A 21,896-nucleotide genomic window follows, 5' to 3' on the forward strand; every position below is an offset into this window, starting at 1 on the left:
ATCTGTAACTCCTGTTCACTCATAATTTGTGCCTCAGACATGGCCTTCCAATTGTTGGGAAATCTAGCATTACCTAAAACAATAAATAAAAAAATCTTTGATTGTGATATTATAAAGTGTTATTTTGTAGTCCTTCTTATTTAATTAAAATTGTTTTGATAGCTAAGTAATTAAATTTTGATTTGAACTAATGTAAGAATAAATAAAACCTCATGGTTAATATTACCTGATAATGGTTTTCTCTTAAAGTATCAGGACAAACAGAGTTGTGAAAGATGGTAGTTATAGCTTTTAATTGTTCATTTTAACACCAATGTTAATAACTTACATTTATGATTTTTAGTAAAACTAGAACTTATTTCCAGATATCCTACATCCTAATTTCAGTCAGAAAGACCATCACACGCTTACAGAAATATCAGAATATGCAAGTCTCAACACATGTTGCAAATGTCATATTATAGGTAATAATAATGAACATTTAGTAGCAGGCACGGTGTTAAGCACTTTACATATATTATCTAGTTTAATACTCCCAAAGAACCTATAAACTGAATGTTATCATCCACCCCGTATTGCACACTGGGAAAATGAGGCTTAGGAACATTAAATAATTTGCCCACGGATATTCAGCCGGTAGGAAGCAGAGCTAGAATGTGAACCCATGCAGTCTGACTCCAGGGCCTAAGCCTTTTATTCCAGTGCTCTGCCATGACTGATGGAGGGTTTCAGTCACAGAACCACATCTCATCAGTATTTCACATCCTGACTCAGGATTCTCTAACATGGTGGGATCACCCCACTCCTGGAGTATTTGCAAATGTGGGGGGGGGTAGCATTTGTTGGCTGTCCCACTAACTATAGCATGCTAATGGCCTTTTATGGGCAGGACCATGATGTGCCAAACCTAAATGAATTGTTCTTCCCAAAATGTCATAGCATCTCCCACTGGGAAAATGAGCTGGTTGATAGAAATCCAAATAAGTCACAAGATTTAGCCATCCAGTCCTAATATGTCAGTATTAGACCAATGATAAAATAGGTCTATTGATTTCTTTTTGGTCTCTGAAGAGAGACTCAGTGCTTAGAAGTTTGGAAAGAGTGGCAATATTGTAATGAGAGTAGATGTTATTCCTGTTCATTGTTTACAGACTGCAAGAGAAGGGTGAGATTTGGTCCCTGCATGTATGGAAATGCAGTTGAGTCGGTGAAACCAAATCCATTATCACTGTATTTAGACATGAGCTAGTTCTAGACACCTAGAGGCAATATGTTTATTACCAAGTTATAAACCTGGGCTGGACACTGTTTTTTTTAAATTGTGGCCCCCCAAAGCACAGGGACTGTATTTTCTTTTTAAAAAACATTTTTATTATTAGTTTTTTGGGCTGTGCCACGCAGCTTGCAGGATCTTAGTTCCCCGACCAGGGATCGACCCCAGGCCCTGGCAGTGAAAACACCAAGTCCTAACCACTGGACTGCCAGAGAATTCCCACTGGAAACTTCATTATAGAATAATATATACTGCACTAAAACCATGAAGAATATTATAATTCAAGATAAGCCAGAGTGGATGATAATATAAATGGTGCTAAGATTTACCTTTATGATTTACATGGGGCAAATGACACAGTCCCATGACTTAACTGTGATTTGCTGCAAGGACATGGCCTACTTACATATAATTTGATAAGATACGACAATAAGATTTTATTGAAAATACTAAAAAAATATGTCAGAAGCAACAATTACTCAGTTTTAAATTATTTCATGAACTATATATGGTTCTTTTATGCTCTCAATGTCATTCTTCCTAAGGTGAGAAAAGTGAATTCTTAGTCCTGAGTCTGTATGGAAGGTACTAATTGCCAAATCCATCATATGTCTCTCAGAGAAATAATTACCCAAAAATAGAACATTTGAGTGATCAAGCTTGAATGTGATTAATAAGTATACGTAAGTCAATATGTGACATTAACATGCCCTCAATTTCCAATTTTAAAAGTCAGAAAATTTGCACATATATAGGCAAAAATATTGCATAAAATTGTTAATTCTGTGATCTTGACTTATAATCATTTTTTTCTTTTTTAAGCCAATGGATTTCCTTTTGTATTAGTGTCTCAGAATTTAAGAAATTGTGTTCTTATATAAAACAATCTTATGAATTTAAGATAACTGTTAAAAATATGACATTTACTACTTAAGAGCCTAGTTTTAAGATTACATGGCATTTAAAAAATTGTCATTTTATAAGTTATAAAATCCATATTTTACAAATTTCAGGAGTATTCCTGAATATCAGACGAACCAATTAGATACTATTGTGGCACCCATTCTGTATTTCTTTTTTTTTTTGAAGTTTAGTTGATTTACAATGTTGTGTGCATTCTGTATTTCCTTTAATAACCAACCTTCTCTCTTCTATTACCCCAAGTTCAAACAACAGCTGTTCCAAACTGATAAGGTTTAGATGAGGCTCGCTTAATTGAGAAATGCCTAGTCATTATCAATGAATTAGTGAAAGTCACTGCAGTGTCATACCAAATAATTTACATTCAAATTTTATTTCAGGAGGCAATTTTCCCACCAACTTAAAAAGCAGAGTTAATTTTTCAGATGCAGGATCTGACCACAGACAACATTGTCGGAACTGGCATCGTTTCAGATATTTGAGAAATCAACTGAAAAGCTTATAACATAAAAATATAAAATCTAGTATGAACTTCTTAAATAACTAATTTAGCATTAAATATTTTCAGGGACTCTTTAGCTTTGCCAATGCAAATTATAATGCCTGTGTTAGACTTATAGGGTGTTAACTCTTGGTCTCCACCACAAGATTTGCATTATCCTTTTAGATTCCAGTTCATTGTGTTATAATTATGATGAATGGGTTTAGGGTCTTAATATTAGAATTTCTTAACTTTTCTAATTATGAATTTAATTGAGGTAATTAAGAGAACAGCACTTAATTTTACGATCAGATTCCTTCCTTTCCTAACCCTCTAGACTATGGAAGTGCAAGTATGTATCTATCAAAAATATGAATAGGTTCTGTGTTTATTAAGGGTTACTTAGCTCTGGTGGACTGTTGTGAACTTGCTCTCATCCATTTGTATTCTCATGTAAGTTAGTGGCAAGAGAGGAGAACTGTGTAATACCCAGGGCTCTGGACTCAAGCTGCCTGGGTTCAAATTCTGTCTCTGCTACTTACTGTCTTCGTGATCTTGACTAAGATAAAAATTCTCTGAGTTTTACCTACCTCATGGGATATAAAATTAAAAATTTAATAGCATTAATACATTAAAAGCTTAAAAAATCTTAGCTTAGGGCTTCCCTGGTGGCGCAGTGGTTGAGAGTCCGCTTGCCGATGCAGGGGAAACGGGTTCGTGCCCCGGTCCGGGAAGATCCCACATGCCGCGGAGCGGCTGGGCCCGTGAGCCATGGCCGCTGAGCCTGCGCATACGGAGCCTGTGCTCTGCAACGGGAGGGGCCACAACAGTGAGAGGCCCGCGTACCGCAAAAAAAAAAAAAAAAAAAAATCTTAGCTTAAAAGCTTAAAAATCTTAGCATACCTGATAAGTGTTCAATAATGTTAGTTATTCTGACAGTAAATGGGTTATAAGAGCATAGAGCACGCTGGGGTGGTCATCAGTAGAGCCCAGTTTTATGAAAGGCAGTCCTCCTGTCTGTTTATTTTTATGTTAATATAAATTCTTACTTTATTGAAGTATAATTTGCATATAATAAAATGTACGTATTTTAAGTGTGCAGTTCAGTGAGTTCTGACAAATGTGTCTTCGTGTATTTGTATATTTGTGTAATCAATAACTAAATCAGGATGTAGAACATTTTTATCCTCCTGAAAAGTTCTTTCCTGCTCCTTTGTAAATTATGATATGATTTCTATCACTAAAGTAAAAAAAAAAAAAAAAAAAGAAACAGTTTCCTAAAATAAAGGTCATTTTTAAAGCAAGGATTTTTACTTTTTTTAAACAGGAGTTTACCACAAAAAATGGCATATTTTGTTTCTTCTCTCAATAAAATTTCAATGTTTCAAACATATGCAGGTATGTGACCTTTCTGTATGTGGGATGGGGGGCGGGAGAAGAGATATTTCATCAAATCAAATACAACAGTGACTGTAAAGTGTACTATATTATGTTATGTAATTCTAAGAAAGGAAACACACCTAAGATGAGGAGTGAAATAGGAAGTCCTGACATTAAGCTACGATCCCGAAAACTACATTTCTGGTGTAAGGTTGATTGAGAAAGACACTTATCACGCTAAAAGAGACAGCAGGGAAACTTGTGCATCTCAACTTGGGCTGTTGATCAAGGGAGGAAAAAAAAATCTCTGCTGTCAATTTAAACCACAAACCAGCACTCTCTGAGATTTATGCTGTCAGTGTGGTCCAGAAGAATCCTCAAGCAGATCCTAATTTATTTTAATTTAAAGAGGTCCCAGGTTGGTAATGCCCCTAGGAGAGTGTCAGAAGCAAACACAAACCCTTCTGGAAGAATTGTACTTCCTTCCAGGTCTGGGATGATTCAGATTTCAATGTTCAAATGTGAAAAAAATGTATGTCTTGGAATCAATCAAATGTGATCTATCCTGGCTTTTTCTAGAAACTTATTTAATGAGAAACTCCTATGTAAAAATACATAGAACTTTGATAGATTGAACTAATAAGGATAAATTTTAATAAGAACCTACCATATGTCATGCACTGGGCTATTTTACCAATATACCTAAGACTTTTATATATAAAGCCACAAGAATTCCAATCATAGTTAATATATTAGTATATGAAAAAAATATAAATATAAGAGGTTGGCCCATAAATATAAGGAAGATTCATTCTTCAAGAGCATAGAGAAGAGGCTGTTCTCTATGCCTTCCTGTTTTCTTTTGGAACCAAACATCTATGCTCAGCCCAGGTTTTCCTTGTTCTCTGGATCCTTCTGTTACAGTGTCTCTTTAGTACTAGTTACCACTAACGCCTGGTCCCCAGAAGGTGTAGGTCTCTGTGAAAGCCATGTTTATAGTCCTCTTTGCAGGATTGCATCAGAGACAAAATAATGAAACACCTGATACTTTCATTTGGTAATCCAGTACCTTCACTGTGTTATACACTATGGCTAGGTAGTTTGGAAAATTGGTAAAAATCAAACATTTGTGTTTATGTGCAATATTCATGACATTGTATTTCTTGTCCTTCCCCTCCCCCTCCCAGAGGTCACTACGATTTCACCTTCACAAGGAAGCATTCAAGGCGGCACCATGCTAACAATAAGTGGACGGTTCTTTGATGAGACAGATTTCCCAGTCAGAGTTTTTGTTGGAGGTAATTTTCATGATTTTTAATAAAAGAACCAATCCTTCCTTTTCTTTAATAAAATCTAAGAAGAATAACAGTCTTTTCTTAATTAATGCTTAATGTAAAAGCTGTGTATTTTCAGATGGGCATTTGGTTCCGGGGCTTGATGCTTTTCCCACTGCAATTCTCCAGTGAGGACCACTCCTTGTAGCCTTATATGACCAGGATTTGGGCTTTGAGGTCAGCACCGAAGGGCACTGCATGGCAGCATCATGGCTGCCATCAACAAATTCCTCACCACACTTAGCGACACACGTACCCTCTATTTAATAGACTCTTAAATTACCTTTTTGAACTGTTATTATTTCTTAATGGATTAGGTAATTATGGGAAAATTTAAAGTGGTATTTAGGGATACTCTCCTCATCCCCTTGTCATATACGGTGCCTTATCTGGACATCAGTAGTTATAGATGATATTGGCCTTAGAAAGAGCATCAATTAATGTGTTATATGTTCACAGCTGCACATCAGGCTTGATTCTCTGGTTATGCATCACTTTTATATGTCTGGTCCAGATCTGTTCAGAGGTAGGGTGCTAGGCAGCTCAAATAGGAAGTTGGGGATGAATGTAATAGTGGGGGTCTTCCCACTCAGTTATAATGACCTTACCTACCTTGACGCGCAGGAGACAGGATATCTGCCCATGCACCTGGCACGTAATTTTTCTGATAGAGCCCGCTGCTTAGGTACTTTCTACTTTTAAGGAATCTGCTAATGAGCCAGCCAAAATGTGATTTCAAGAAAAGAAATTCATAGAAAGCAACCTCGTGTAACATTCATATAATGTCTTTCCTATCTCCATGAATCCTCGCTGGCCACCTGCATAGGCCAAAAGCTTTTAAACTTTCATATAATATGTTATTCTGATCAGACACTATATTTTAAATATTAGAAGCAGGGACATAAAATATTTTTAATATATATAATATGTTTTACGATCTGATATAATGATACAGCTGATATACAAAGATAACATGTTAAATTTTTAAATATTTCATTGCCATTAATGTTACAGCCAGATTTGAGCTTTTGAATCCCCAATAATTTCTTGAAAATAATGATTGGTTTTTGTATCTTTCCTTTGCTCCAAACAAAATGGGTTAAGTTAGTTTAATATACTGTTAAAATGTACTGTTTTCTAGTTCAATGATCTTGCATTCACAAAGCATTCAAAATAGTGAAAGGTTGTGCTGAAGTATACATTTTCCAGGCCACCAAACAAAATGTGGCAAACATACTTTCTTCCATTTCCCTTGCTTCACTGTTCATGGGTTATTTCCATTTCAGTAAATAGTTAATGAGGGCTGACCTTACATGAGGCACTGTGTGGAATACATGGGGGTCTAAAATGTACACTCTTACTGAAGTCTAATTGTGCTTATGTATAACAACTGTTATTTAGAATCTTGTCTGTTTTGGTTTCCATCTGTCTGTGAAAACACCACTTACAAGTTATTATTCCTTTTGTTTTCATTTGAAAAAGTTGGACAAAACCACCATTAACCACCACAAAACCACCATTAAAGATTTCATGGAGAATACGTAAAGGAAATTAAGACCCTTCAACTTTGCCTCTTGCTTTTGCAACTTAGCTTTAATTGAGAAGGCACTCCGAGATAGGCTGATGTGATTTGCATTCAGAAGCTCTGTAGTAATAGTTCTGCCCTTGCTTCTCTGTAGGTCAAGCCTGTGATATTTTGAATGTCACAGAAAATAGCATATGTTGCAAGACACCCCCTAAACCTGATATTCTCAGAGCTGTATATACAGGTAAGTCAACAAAAGGGAGAAGGACCATTTCTATATTTGCATAGGAGGAATATTATTATTGACAGATATCTTTCGTGTCTTAGTCCGTTTAGGCTGTTATAACAGAATACCATAGACTGGGTAGCTTATAAACAACATTGATTTCTCACAGTTCTGGAGGATAGGAGTCAAAGGTCAGAGCACTGGCAGATTGGGGATCTGGTGAGGACCTGCTTTCTCACAGATGAGGCCTTCTCAGAGCTAGGGAGAAGAGACCTCTGTGGGGTCTCTTTCATAAGGGCACTTATCCTATTTATTAGGCCCTACCTCCTAATACCATCACATTGGGCATTAGGTTTCAACATCTGAGTATTGAGGGGACCCAAACATTCAGCCTGTAACATAGTAACAAAAAATATTATTTGTATTTTTTAGAATTTGTAGTGAGAATTATAATAAATTTCTTTCTAGTTTTTTTCTTTATACTTTCTGGATTAGGAAATTTTTCTATTAATATAGCTGCATCAAGGCTGCACCAGTGGAGGTAAACCTGGCCTAAATTACTCAGATACCCTGTGAAAACTCTATTGATAGAGTATGAGGGTGCCTTTATTTCAGATCAAATGATTATTACTAAATTTTGGTACAGGCTACATGGAAAATTTTAAAATGCTTATTCCTGGTTAAAAAATAAATGTCAGAGGTTAAATCCTTATTTGTCTAGAATGATTTAGGCATGATCACAAGGATGAGAGAAACGGAACACAAAATTCTTTTCAGATTTTCACCTGTGACCAGTGAAAGTGCACCTGATGGCCTTGATATCTGCAACTAGACCACCTTGATGCTGTGCATGTGTGTGCGTGGATTCTGTATCTCATCCTGTGCACTCAGTGAAATCAGTTTATAATTGTGTCATTGATTGGTATTTGAAGCCAAATAAATTCATTTGATTAACCTCTTAAATGTCCTTGTTTTGAATGATATTTAAAAATTGACCAGTTTAAGAGGAGAATTTTGATATTTATAATTGATTACTTTAAAGAAAGTTGTATATACCAGAGCATGCTGCTGCTATAAAAGGTTGAAGTGCTCAAGCTTTTCTCTCACCAGGGGAAGAGTAGTAGCCATTATTTTCCAGATTCAGGCACTCCAGACAAGCCTAAGGCCGCTGAACTAAGGCCTGAGCCTGATTGTTGTTGTATTTTAAAGAAGAAAAATAAAAAGTGAGACGGCTCATTATGATTAGGAAAAAATTACACTGGCAAGTGTAAGTTCACTTTAATGAGAATGTTCTCTCTCTGATTCTGTCCAAGAAGGAGGAGAAATCCTAGAGCAAAAGTAATGTTAAAAAGAAGAAAAACAAATACTGACAGAAATGTTAAGGCCAACAGTGTCTGTTCTTTGAGGCATTAATTGAGTAACTTTTATTAGAGAGAATGATCAGGGTGAAGATTTTGTAATCAAATGGTCTGAATCTTGAAGTTTTGAGTCTTGACTATATAAAGCAACATCAGTCATATCAAAAATCATAATTATTATATTATTACTATCTTATGTAAAGCATTCTCTAAGTACCAGGTATTTTACATATGTATGATATCTAATCCCCATAGTAGGCATGCCAATCATAATATTACTCTCATTTTACATATGTAGAATCTGAGGGACAGATATGTGAAATAATAAATTGCAGACTGTCTTAACAGCAGTCTATCCTCTGGGTACAGATACACATAGAGATACGTGTAATTGTTTTGTTTACACACATGCTGTAAAAATGTGAATAGAAATAGAATACCTATAATCACTACCCAAGTAAAAGACATTGAGATACCACATGAAAATTCTGATGAAAGCCTTCTTTTATTTTGTTATGTTCAGGTGGGAGAGGCCTAAAGCTTGAGGTATGGAATAGTAGCCGTCCATTACATCTTGAAGAGATACTCGAATACAATGAAAAAACTCCAGGGTACATGGGTGCCAGTTGGGTAGATTCAGCTTCCTATCTTTGGCCTATGGGACAAGATACATTTGTTGCACGCTTCAGTGGATTTTTGGTGGCTCCAGATTCTGATTTTTATAGATTCTACATCAGAGGTGATGACCGTTATGCTATTTATTTCAGCCAGACTGGACTTCCTGAAGATAAGGTAGGGAAACCACAGAATACTACTTGATATTATAGAAACAATATGATAACCTTTATACATATCCCATTTATTCTACACAAAAACCAATGAATATATTAACGAATTTATGTGGTGGGTTCTTGGCTATTTTAACACATGTGGTATGAACCATAAAGTTGTTAGAAAACCCATTGCCTGAAAGAAACTGCTTTACCATACCTAAATTTTCTCTAACAACAACAAAAAAAAACATACGTTTCCTTTAAAACTGAAGATTATTTTTATTATGAAAGAATTGTGGTCACACATAGGAAATTTGGAGAAGAGTACAAGTATTTCACTATCCTGCTAGATCTGTTTCACTATTACTTGGTCATGAGATTAAAGTCTATTATCTCCTTTTGTCTGTATTTTGTTTCTTACATAAATAGGATCATACATCCAATTTTATAGTCATTTTTGTCATGTATTAGTATTTTCACATATTATTAAATAATTTATATAACACCATTTTTGATGACTGAATAGTATGCTATTGCATGAGTTTACTACCTTTCCCCATACTGATAAGTTTTTAACTTACTTCTGATTTTTTATGACCACAAATCGTACTCAATTGAACATTTGTGTTCAATAAATTATTCTGTATTTTATGTTATTTCTTTAGGACAGTTTCACAAATGTGAAACTAATGAATCAAATCATAAGAACATTTTATGAATCACTATATATATGGCAAGGTTGTCTCCCAAACTGGATGAACAAGTTTAAATTCCTGCCTATAACACATGAATTCCAATTTTACTGTAGCTTTTCAGCATGTTTCCTTTAAAGACAGTATAGTCATTTCTAATGGGAAGCCCAAAGTCTTCTCTTTCTAGTATGCAGACCCAATTAGTAATCTTTGGCATCTTTCAGACCTCCTTTTAATGATCTCATTTGGATTAAGTCCCTCAAAGTTCTCAGCAGAACAAAAGAATATTTTATTTAACAGTAACAACCTCCTCCCTGTATGGATCTTTAAATTTCCCATTTGCAGTTCTAATTGTGGAAAAACTATGTTCTGTGTGAGTTCATGGAATAGTGGAGTTGATGTTAGTTAAGGATGGAAGGGGTGAAGTGAGGTTTGATAATTTTTTAAAATCCATTTCATCATGAAAAACAGATATTAGAAGAAAAATGTGAAATATTTTCACATTTTTCTGTTCATAAAAGTTCTAAGACTGACAGAAAAAATAAATGATAAATAAATGCTGGAAAGGCTTATTAATAAGTTCTTTTCTCCCCCTCTCTCTCTCTCTGTCTCTCTCTGTCTTTTTGGGATAAGATGAGGATTGCCTATCATTCTTCCAATGCCAACAGTTATTTTTCCAGCCCAACACAAAGATCAGATGACATTCATCTTCAAAAAGGAAAAGAGTAAGGTTTTTTTCTTTTCTTTAAATTATTGTGTAATATTTAAAAACTATAATTTTATATATAAAAATATTTTCAATTTGTTTTATTGGTAGAAGTGATACTAGTTTATTAGTTTAATTTATAATTGGTCATTCTCTATAATTTGTTAAGCTTTGTTTCTGTATTTTCAAGCATACTGGCATTCAGCTAACCAGGAAAATTTGAAATCTAAATTATTCCTGTTGCAGAAATTACAATTTTGTGAAATTTACTTAATCCTGCTTTAGTTTCTTATTAGGACCTTTCAGTCAATCCAGCCATCTAATTTCTCTTCTCCTATTTTCTCTATTGCTAGAGAAAAATCACAAAAACCACATGGATTTGTACCATAATTAATATATATTTAATATTTTCTTGATTTATTCCAGACCCTGGACCAGGTACTAGAAATTTAATACAAAGGATATTAAAATATATTCCCTGCCCTTAAGGAGTACTTATTTAGTGCTAAAAGGTCAATTCCAGGGAGAAAATGAGGATATTATTCAAATAGCTAATAATCCCATTCAAAAAGTCAATTCAGGATTCCTAGAAAACAGGAAGGTAAAAGATGATATATGCAAAATAGCTAAGTTACATGGAGAACATCAAAAGTTTCATTGAAATTTTCTTCCATTTACCATTTGTATCTGTTAGGTTTTGCTACGTAAGAAACCATTCCCCCAAATTTAGTAGCTTAAAGCAACCCAGTTTTGTGATTAGCTAGGTAGTTCTTTTGATCCTGACTATTTAGTTGGTGGTTAACGGTCCAGGATGGCCTCATTCACATATCAGGAGCCTCAGCTGTCCTGATGGGAACTGAGATATCTGGGATGTCTCACTCCACATGGTCCCTCATTTTCAAGGAGGCTAGCCCAGGCTTGTCACGGTGTCCCAGCAGTTAAGAGGGCAATTCCTAATGCACAGGTACTTTTTAAATTCTGCTTGTGTCATATTTGCTAATATCCAATTGGCCAAAGCAAATGGCCAAACTTAGATTCAGTGGGTGAAGAAATACACTTCACTTCTTGATGGGAGGAGTTGGTTTTTTTTTTTTTCCATTTACCATGTCACCTTTCCAGATATTGATTAGATTATGCTCATAGGCAGCACCATGAAGATGTGATGGAGCTGGACAGAGAGGGTTGAGATCAATGGTACCTGAGAGAAATCACACTAAGTGTTCTCACTAAAGTCTTAGGAATAATAAGCTTTCCATTCTTTTTCTCCTCCTCCTTCTACTATCACTTCTTTCTAAACTTAACCATTTTCCTTTTTAACCAAGTTCACTGGGCCAATTCAGAGTAAATGGAGTATCTCGTTAATACCTATTGCTATTAAGTGTCAATACACCTTCAGGCTTTGCCTTGACCTTGGAAAATGAGTTCAATTTACCTGCTTGGCAAGAGCACAGAGCTTGCATGAAGGTGACTTGTAATACATCTTGCCCCTGGTATCTGTGCCTCTCCAAACTACCTTGAAATTTACACTGGCACTTATAATGATGGTTGTGTATCCTGAAATGAGGCCACGCAGGCTGGTTTATTGCACAGTGGTCCCTGGGACCTTTCCAAAGGTAGCTTGTCTTGCCAGTTCATTTTACTCAAATAATATAGCCTTATCTCTAAGTGCATATCGCTTTGGTCACCCCCCTTTCTACTTTGAATCCTACCTCAGTGACTAACTTTTAAATAAATTTTCAGTCTTTAAGTTCTCTTAGTCTCTGTTATTCATATGATCAAACAGAACAATAATATATATTTTATAGGATTTTGTGAATATTAAATATAATAATGTCTGTGAAGTGCTTAGTGTCTAGCACATAGAAAGTGCCTTAAAATATTTTTAAGCTGCTAGTAAGGATACAGAATTTAATGGTTCTTCTCCGAATCCTGCTCCCTAATTAGTATTGCCCACATTGATTTGACCGAGCTGGCAAACAGGTTCTCAGGGCAGCCAAAAGCGTGATGTAATCCTCCAGTATCAGTTCTATGGGGGAAATGACCCAGAGCCCCAGCATCCTTGCCAGATAGGAGGTAATAAATACCCCTCATTTACAGTCTTACATGAACTGTGGATACTTATTCTCCATTTACAAGAGTATCTGTTGAATGATGTGAGGCAATTTAAAGGAACTCCTAGCTGGCCTCTCCAACGATGCGAGCAGTGGTTACACTGACAGAGATTTAGATAGGGAAGCAGTAGCTTTTCACACACCTGTAACAGCTGATTAGTGAACACCTTATCCTGGATAGGCATTTGGATGATGGGCACGGGGCCTCAGGAATCAAGAATTCCAAATTTAAGGTGTGAATCTCATCCAACTTATTAGAGGGCCATCATCAATCTAATCAGTAAAAGTTTCCTGCGGCAGTGTGTTGTTTCCCAAGTTACAAGTGGAGGCAATATTTAAGGAACTTAGAGTAAGAACTTTCATCGGTGACACATACAACCACTCAGATACAAGTCTAAGTCTGCCTGACATTTCCTTACACACGTTTAAGTATTTAACCTCTGTGCGTCCTCTGTTTTATGTCAGGAAGTTTATGTTATAACCTACAATGTAATTTTGTTTTAAGATCCTTGAAGATAGGGGATAGGATCTTTTTCAATAAATATTTATTGACAAAACTGAATGAATTCATCGTTCTCTTTATCTCTAACGCAGATATCTTACATAATTCATTTTCTTTTAGCAAACTGCTATGAAACTTAATATTTTAATAGTTAAAATCAGGGATACTACAATATAAATCATTTAACAAGCAGGTGTTTTATATCATATTGAAATTTTATTCATTGAAAGAAAAATTCATGACAAGTGCTCTGGAGAAAAAGTTACATTCTTTAGTTACACTATTTTCCAGATATTACATTGAAATCTTGCTGCAGGAGTACAGACTAAGTGCTTTTGTGGATGTTGGACTGTACCAGTATAGAAATGTCTATACTGAACAACAAACAGAAGATGCAGTGAATGAAGAACAAGTGATCAAATCCCAGTCGACAATTGTCCAGGAAGTACAGGTTTGCTATGATTATAGATCCACTTTGTAAAAAGTAAATGCTCAAATATAGGAGCTCTATTTGGTTATTAATTTTACTAGGTAATACTGTTTTGGGGGAAAACAGTCATGGAAAATTACTGAATTGTGCCTTGGAATATCTGTAATTATAAACCAAAGAGTCTGTTATTTGATGACTTACACATTAAAATAGTTTATCATTTGCAATAAGATAGGGCAATGTAGAGGCATTGAATAGCTGACTTATGATGCTTTTAAAATGTATTTTTCCATATAGTAAGTATATGCTTTTTAAAATTGGGAAATAGGTTATAACATTGGAAAATTGGGAAACAACTAATGCAACCAATGAAGTGCAGAAGATCATGGTAACCGGCCCATGTGTGGAAGCTAATTTCTGTTCACTTTACCAATATAGATTAATCTATAACATGGAAAAAACTGGTAAGTTGTAAATAATAAGGGAGATTTTATTACTCTTCATGTATAGACAAAATTATAAAAAGGTATTTGCTCTAGTCAAATTCTACTGTCTGGAAAATATAGTTTTAATAGTATGCTAGACAAAGAAGCAAAAAAATATATTATGAAGAAAAAACTCTTCAGACTGGGATAGAAAATGACATCAGTAAAAACAGCTTTCAGATATATACTATTATTTTCTTCTATAAGGATCATGATAAATGTATATCTAAACACACATAAGGAGTTTATGTATCTGTGACTCACAGGTGTAAGTTAATAGGTATTAAGTTCATCATTATAGAGATAGACATTTCAGTTTCTCAAAGACCTATGAGACACTAATTTATCTGTTAATGAAGATATTGCATTTCTATATTTTATTAAAAACCCTGAAAAAATAATTTTGCTATTTCTGTTAATTGTTTCAATGAGTAAATATTGAAGAGTGCTTGCTGTTTGCCAAATACAATGCTTATTACTCTGGGAATATTAAAACAATAAAATATGAGCCCTATCCTCAATAGATCACAATCCAATTAAGTAGTCAATATTATTGAACTTGAATCAATTTCAAAATGTAATTTCATTAAGTGATAACTGATGGTACAGACTATAGGTACTTTAAAAAATTCAAATATGAGACATCAGTGCTGGCTGTGATAGTGCAGAGATTTCAACTCTTTTTTTTTTTATTAAAACCCCTAATCATTTGACTTTAATTTTTTGTTAATTCATTGAAAAGTCTGGCTACCTGCTGATGCTTCTGACTTCATACTGCAATCAGCCTTGAATGACCTCTGGTCTATAAAACCGGATACAGTTCAAGTAATAAGAACACAAAATCCTCAGAGCTATGTTTACATGGTAACCTTTATATCAACTAGAGGTAAGCATGTATTTCATTTTGCAATTCTGTAAAGTTTTTTGTAGGAAACAAGTTTGTATCCTGTGCAACTCCACTGAAAAAGGTAAAAGCTCCATAAAATGACAGGGGAAAGTAAATACATTCATAGCCTTGATCACCTTCAGGAGAAACAGAAATAAATGGTTAATTTTTTTCTATTGTAATTTAAACTTTAGTTGTACTTCAAGGAGTGTACAACTCCAATGCATGAGATATACACGCTATATACTACAAATACACTATCAGTGTAGTAGCCTACTTTACATTTAGCAAAAATTAGTGAAGATATTATTTCTGGAAATGAAATTTAAGTGAATCAGTATTTCTCAGGAGACACTAGTCTGGCTAGATCTTGTTTGATAAAAGGATTCTCTGGTCAAATCCCCGTGGGAAACACTGTATACCACAACTTCTCCTTGAAGGTTGATAGAGCTCATTATAGAATATTAAAATCCCCAAGGACTCTGGCAATGAGCAACAAACAAAAACAACAATAAAAACAAAAAACAAAAAACAGAAAAACAAAAAAAGCAGTGCACCTGTATTTAATACAGCATTTTCCAAAATTATTTGACCTCTTTATCCTTTTCAAGTAATGGCTATTAACTTCTTATTACATTTTCAAGTCTTACAATTTTTTTCTTTTAATTTTTTCCTATTTTTCTTCTGCAAGTTTTATAGTTTAAAAAAATTTTTTTTAAATTTTATTTATTTTTGGCTGCGTTGGGTCTTTGTTGCTGCGCGTGGGCTTTCTCTAGTTGCGATGAGTGGGGGCTACTCTTCGTTGCGGTGCATGGGCTTCTCATTGCGGTGGCTTCTCCTGTTGCAGAGCACAGGCTCCAGGTGCACGGGCTTCAGCGGTTGTGGCTCGCGGGCTCCACAGCTCAGGCTCAATAGATGGCACATTGGCTCAGTTGCTCTGCAGCATGTGGGATCTTCCCGGACCAGGGCTCAAACCCGTGTCCCCTGCGTTGGCAGGCGGATTCTTAACCACTGCACCAAGTCTTACAATTTCAAGTGTCACATTTTCAAGTCTTAAAGCCAAGTTTAGCAACCGATTTGGGTATTTGGGATATTTAGCTCATGAAATAGGTCCCTGAATATGTGTTTCCTTTCTTTGCACAGTCACTATTTTCCAATTCATATAAGTAAACTTTTACTTCAATGTTTATGTCTCATTTTATGAAGTTGTTAATTTGATTGTTGAGCAGAGAGTAAAGAATTCTGTTTAACATGAATTGAAGTTCTAAAAATTTCCCAAAGGTTAGATTGTCAAAATGCTATCTAAATGAAGATATGGTTATCTTTGTTCTCTCAGAAACATATTTTTAGATCAGAGAAAAATTTTAAGACTTCAACAGAAACCTTAAGAAATATGGTAACAGAATCATAACTGGGCAAATTCTAGGACTTTACCCAACAGAGAAAGTCAGCAGGATTCCACTGTTAAAGCATCCTCCCAAAGAAGAGAGACATGTGAGGACAAGGCCTTATTCCTTTCAGTGAGATTGTATAAACAATGTTTGCAGGCATGGGGCTATTTCCTGGAATTCATCTTTGTACTCCATTTGTAACTAAAGAAAATAGCAATTTCCCAGGCTAGCCCTTTATACTAAGATGATGGTACTGGAACAAAACTTAAAGAATTTTTGGAATATTTTATTGCCCATTGATTTTTACCTCATGATCCCAATGCCAACTTTTGTTTATCTTACAAAACTTCCTTTTACGCTACAAAAACAGAACCTTAAATATATAGCACTTTATCTGCTGTTTTGCTGTTTCTACTATGGCTAAATCTCAGATTTAAGGATCTGCATCTTCTCCATTTATCCTTTTTTTGTGATAATACAATTCTAAATAAAACCAGTTTTGTTACATCTGAGTTTCTATTATGGATATATTGGTATTTAATTAATTAACTTCTTCAAATTCTGTTTGGTACTTCATTGCAGGAGACTTCGATCTGCTCAGTTATGAAGTATTTGAAGGGAACAATGTCACACTGGCTATTACAGAACAAACCAAAGGAAAACCCAGTTTGGACACATTCACGCTGAATTGGGATGGGATCACTTCTACGCCTCTTATGCCGCAGTCATCAGAAGCTGAAGTATGCTCTGTGTTAGTTTTTTAAACAGAAAGCCACTTAAGCATCAGCCTTCTATAAAAACACATTTTAAGGAGTAGTAATACATCTCCTCCTTGGCATGGTGGGTTGGAGCCAACTCATAGTGAGTGGAGAAGGGAGGAAATATCACAATGACAGAGGGAGTGAAAGGGGAGTTCTTGGATCTGTGCCAGCAGGATCCAGGTATCTGCATATGGGGCAGCTGCTCATGAGGAATGTTTGCTTGTGAATTACTGCATTTCAACAACTACCTGTACAATGAGTTTGAGTTAATATTTGTTTGATGACTGAAGATTGTGAACTATTTCAAGTCCTTAATTCTAAATATCTGTGCTTTATCAGAGAAATATGGTATGGGAATTATAGACCTCATACATGTGTGCCAGTTCCTGTATAATCCAGAATTATTATTTCTTAAATAATAGTAAAAGATTACAGTATATGTATCTCTTCTTTTGAGAAACAATGCATTGGAGTATATATTTTTTCCAGTTAATTTTGCATTAATTGGGAAAACTATTCATTTGGAATCTGTTTAATTAGGTGCTAATTCATTTAAGTTTGCCTCATTGCTGTCTTTAAAAAACTACTAAACCAATATGCCTGCCTTATGTAATAACTAAATACGCTAAGATCAGCCAGTTGGATATAACTATTGTCATTCTAAAATAAAAGTCTTGAAACAGTCATTGGATACTGAAATTATCACATATTAACTTGAAATTATTTAGGAAATGACCTCATAATTATGGCTAACATGGGAATTATGAAATTATTTTTTAATTAATTAGTAGAATTAGTAGTTAAATTAGTAATGTTCTAACTCTTCATAAAGAAGTTACTAAAGCCCATATTGTTAATTTAGTTTCAGGCAGCAGTGGAAGAAATGGTTAGCGCTAAGTGTCCACCGCAAATTGCAAATTTTGAAGAAGGATTTGTTGTGAAATACTTCAGAGGTTATGAAACTGATTTTAACCTGGTATGGAATATTTAATGAACTGTGAAATGGACCAGATAAGAAATCATATAAATGTTTGGAATTTTGTCATTTTTTGAATTAGCATTAATTCCTTTCACATTTAAAGTCAAGTTGCAAGTATAATTTTGTCGTACATTTATTGGTAAGGTCTGTTCTAGCATCTTCCTGCATTATAAAATGACTCATTTGTAAAAACACACATGAATTTTCTTAATCAAGAGAAAGTAGGCAAGATGGGTAAATGTGAGATCTATAGGGTTTTTTGTTTATTTTCTTCATTTAGATGCAGAGTATATTCTTTTTCCTCATTGGCTTCAGAGAATACCATTTGTAATAGAGCGTTATATAGTAAATTGCTTCCCTTGCTTCTGGTCAGTTAGTACAATGCCTAGTCATGATTTACTTCTTGATGAAATACAAAGATTTTTCTTTGATGTACAATAAATTTAAAATATAATTAACTTCCTAATTCTTATTTTGAAGACTTGAGGAAGCCAGATATTCACCATTTCCAAATGAATACCATAAGAATAAGAAATATATAGGCTAGTTATTCAATTCAGATCAATACCCCAGAAATGAGTCCTTAAAAATATATATCATGTCATGCTTTATGCAAACAGATTTATTATTGAAGAAAAGGGAAAATCATTTAATGGGTTACGTTTTCAACCTGTTTCAATAAATATACATGTATTTGGGTTCTCCTATCCTGAATGTAGTACTTGCAGCCAAGACAATTGAACAAGTAGTTTACATCATACTCCTTTCGTACTTCATCTCCCATCATCATCATCATCACAACACACATTCTTGGCTACACTTTACCTTGACTCTTTGAGTTTCCCAGCACCACTCTCTCACGTCCCCACTTCTCTGCACATATTTTACACTCTCTCTGACGCCCCTTGGCTCCCTTTCCCTTTTAAATTACTCCTGTTTATTCTTAAAGGCAATTCATTTGTTACTTCTCCGAGTCATCTTTTTTGATGCTTTTATGTGAGTTAGATGACTCCTTTCAGCCTTGGTTTTATAATCCTTGGTTCCTTTGTCCCAAACTGGTAGGCTCCTGTGTGTAGGGATAGGGTTCTTCAGTATTTGAACCCTGAAGATTAAACAAAAAAACAAGCAAATGAACAAACAAGTAAAAATGTGGCATGGAATGAACACAAAAAATCATTTGTGGAAGGAGTGAATAAATATCCTTAAGGAGTTCATAATATAAGGGGAAAGAGAGGACTTGGGAAATAGTCAAATACAGGTACAAGGGATTATATGAGTATGTATCTAAATGAGTGTTATAGGATGAGAGCCTTAGACTTTCAAAGAAGAGAGAAAACATTTCAAGTTAAAGCAGTTTGGGAAGCAGTGGGATCTGAGTTGAAACTTGAATGACTTAGGTGAAGATGTTGGGGAGTAAAGTAGGGCAATAAATCATGTTTTCATTTGAAATATTATTGTTTCTGTAGGAGCATATTAATAGAGGGCAAAAGACAGCTGAAACTGATGCTTACTGTGGTCGTTATTCCCTGAAAAACCCAGCTGTTCTTTTTGACTCAGCAGATGTTAAACCAAACAGACTACCATATGGAGACATTTTATTATTTCCTTATAATCAGGTAAGCTCAACAAAATGATATGCTAATTAAATTTGTAAAATACCTTGGTAATAAAATTTCATGAGATTTTAAGACAAGGAAAATTGCTTGTCATGTGAAGTCACATCACGTTGGACAGGCACCATGCTTCAATTCTGTGCTTGTGATTTCCTCGTCTGTTGATTCTCAAAAAAAGAAATTTAAAAAATACATAGTACCGTGCACCTGTATTCTGCTTTATCTTATAATTTCAGAAAAAAATTATTTGCACACAAATGTAAATACTAAAACAATTTAAAATATATAATCTCCTCATTATTCCTTCATTAATTAAGAAGAAACAAAAATAGATAACTGTCATAGAGTGATCTTGGGTATCCAGTCATGGAAAAGTAAAGGAAGATCACGAGCAGAGGAGATGGCAGTTTTAGGATAGATATCTAAGACTAGCAATATAGTAGATTTACCCTTTCTCTTGTTTTAAAATTCTCAACTTGTAACACATGTTCTAAAGTTCTAAATATTTCTGGCATTTTTAAGGAGTTGTAGACCATTAAAATTAGTATTTAATAACTATTGTATGGTGACATCTCTAAATGTTCAGCTGCATTCACATCCTAGTTAATCTACCTGAATGTTTCTCTGTCTTCTCTATGTGTAATGGAGTTTTAAATTCATTGAAGAGTTTAGTTAGAACTGGCCTTAATCCTTATATAGCTCCATGACTAGAGGGAGTTTTTAAGGAAATCATATCTAAGAAAACAATAAAAGAATCATTAATTGTAAGGTCACATCAACTCCTTCCTCTTCTATAAAATCTTCCCCAATTCTTCTGCATCTCATTGTCTGAAATTAATCATTCCTTCCTCTGTGTTCTGATACATTTTGTATAAAAAATGCTCAATAGATATTTATTGGATTGGATTGACTTCATTTGAATTGCTACAAAACAATTTAATGGTAAGATATTGTTACTGATTTTTTTTTAATATTTTCTGTGTAGTTATGTTTAGCATACAAAGGATTCTTGGCAAATTATATTGGTCTAAAATTTCAATACCAAGACACAAGCAAGATTACTAGAAGCACTGATACACAATTTACATATAACTTTGCATATGGAAACAAGTAAGTTACACTATGAATCTGAAAATTTTTAATTATAGTATGTAAACTATGAAGGTAAAATCTGTTTGTTTGTTTGTTTGTTTGTTTTTGAGAAATCGTGTGCACCATGGATCTAACTGCAATTTTTTCTGCCTTCTACATAAGCTTCCTAACAGAGACAGTTGTGCCAAAAATAAATCTATAGATTATGAAAATAAAAGTTGGTCTAGTGTCATCATCACCCATGACCATTTAAAAGACAAAACAGTGGTAAACTTTAGAATTTAAATTATATATTATTAAATCTAATAATGTTTCTAGTTACTGAAGGAAGGTAGAAAGAAACCGCCTTAGCGCAAGATTATCATTAGACTTTGATCACTGAAAAACAAAATGAATGTGTAAATGGAGAAAATAAAATATTTTGATGAACATACCAAAGTTAAGGGAGATAAGATATTCTTAAATACTTGGTTTGGTTGCCAAAAGTTAGACACATAAAAATGCAGATAGAGAAGTATAATGCAAGAAACTAAATGAGTCAAGAGAAAGCTGTTTAATGACTGTGACTGTCATAACCTCAAGCACAATTTAGTTCTGCAATATGATTTTTGGTTTTCATTATTTATTATATCTTCTGAAATTTGTCAATCTTGACTTTGAATTTTCATATACAATACACACAAAAATTTTACTTAAAACAGTGACGACACATACACACACATACAACTTCTCTATTTTAAAAAGTATTCCTCATAAATTTTAAAGTCATGCTTATTGAAGTGTAATTTTTTTTTTTTTTTTTTTTTTTTTTGTGGTACGTGGGCCTCTCACTGTTGTGGCCTCTCCCGTTGCGGAGCACAGGCTCCGGACGCGCAGGCTCAGCGGCCATGACTCACGGGCCCAGCCGCTCCGCGGCATGTGGGATCTTCCCGGACTGGGGCATGAACCTGTGTCCCCTGCATCGGCAGGCGGACTCT

The 21,896-nt window shown here is 34.6% G+C and overlaps 1 protein-coding gene across 1 annotated transcript in view; it reads left to right on the forward strand.

The window, feature by feature from the left end:
• PKHD1L1 (PKHD1 like 1) overlaps nucleotides 1-21,896 on the forward strand; it is a gene marked incomplete at both ends in the record, with an annotated part of 150,274 nt that overhangs the window by 23,110 nt on the left and 105,268 nt on the right. Inside the window, 12 exons of the mRNA XM_079722158.1 lie at nucleotides 4,003-4,073; nucleotides 5,243-5,353; nucleotides 7,069-7,158; nucleotides 9,022-9,290; nucleotides 10,597-10,688; nucleotides 13,574-13,733; nucleotides 14,041-14,176; nucleotides 14,940-15,083; nucleotides 17,057-17,214; nucleotides 18,098-18,211; nucleotides 19,681-19,830; nucleotides 20,813-20,937. Of these exons, the coding sequence (XP_079578284.1) occupies nucleotides 4,003-4,073; nucleotides 5,243-5,353; nucleotides 7,069-7,158; nucleotides 9,022-9,290; nucleotides 10,597-10,688; nucleotides 13,574-13,733; nucleotides 14,041-14,176; nucleotides 14,940-15,083; nucleotides 17,057-17,214; nucleotides 18,098-18,211; nucleotides 19,681-19,830; nucleotides 20,813-20,937 (1,620 nt within the window). The remainder of the gene's footprint in view (nucleotides 1-4,002; nucleotides 4,074-5,242; nucleotides 5,354-7,068; nucleotides 7,159-9,021; nucleotides 9,291-10,596; nucleotides 10,689-13,573; nucleotides 13,734-14,040; nucleotides 14,177-14,939; nucleotides 15,084-17,056; nucleotides 17,215-18,097; nucleotides 18,212-19,680; nucleotides 19,831-20,812; nucleotides 20,938-21,896) is intronic.

This window comes from Hyperoodon ampullatus (genome assembly GCF_949752795.1).
Source record: "Hyperoodon ampullatus genome assembly, chromosome: 17".
Taxonomy (NCBI): domain Eukaryota; kingdom Metazoa; phylum Chordata; class Mammalia; order Artiodactyla; family Ziphiidae; genus Hyperoodon; species Hyperoodon ampullatus.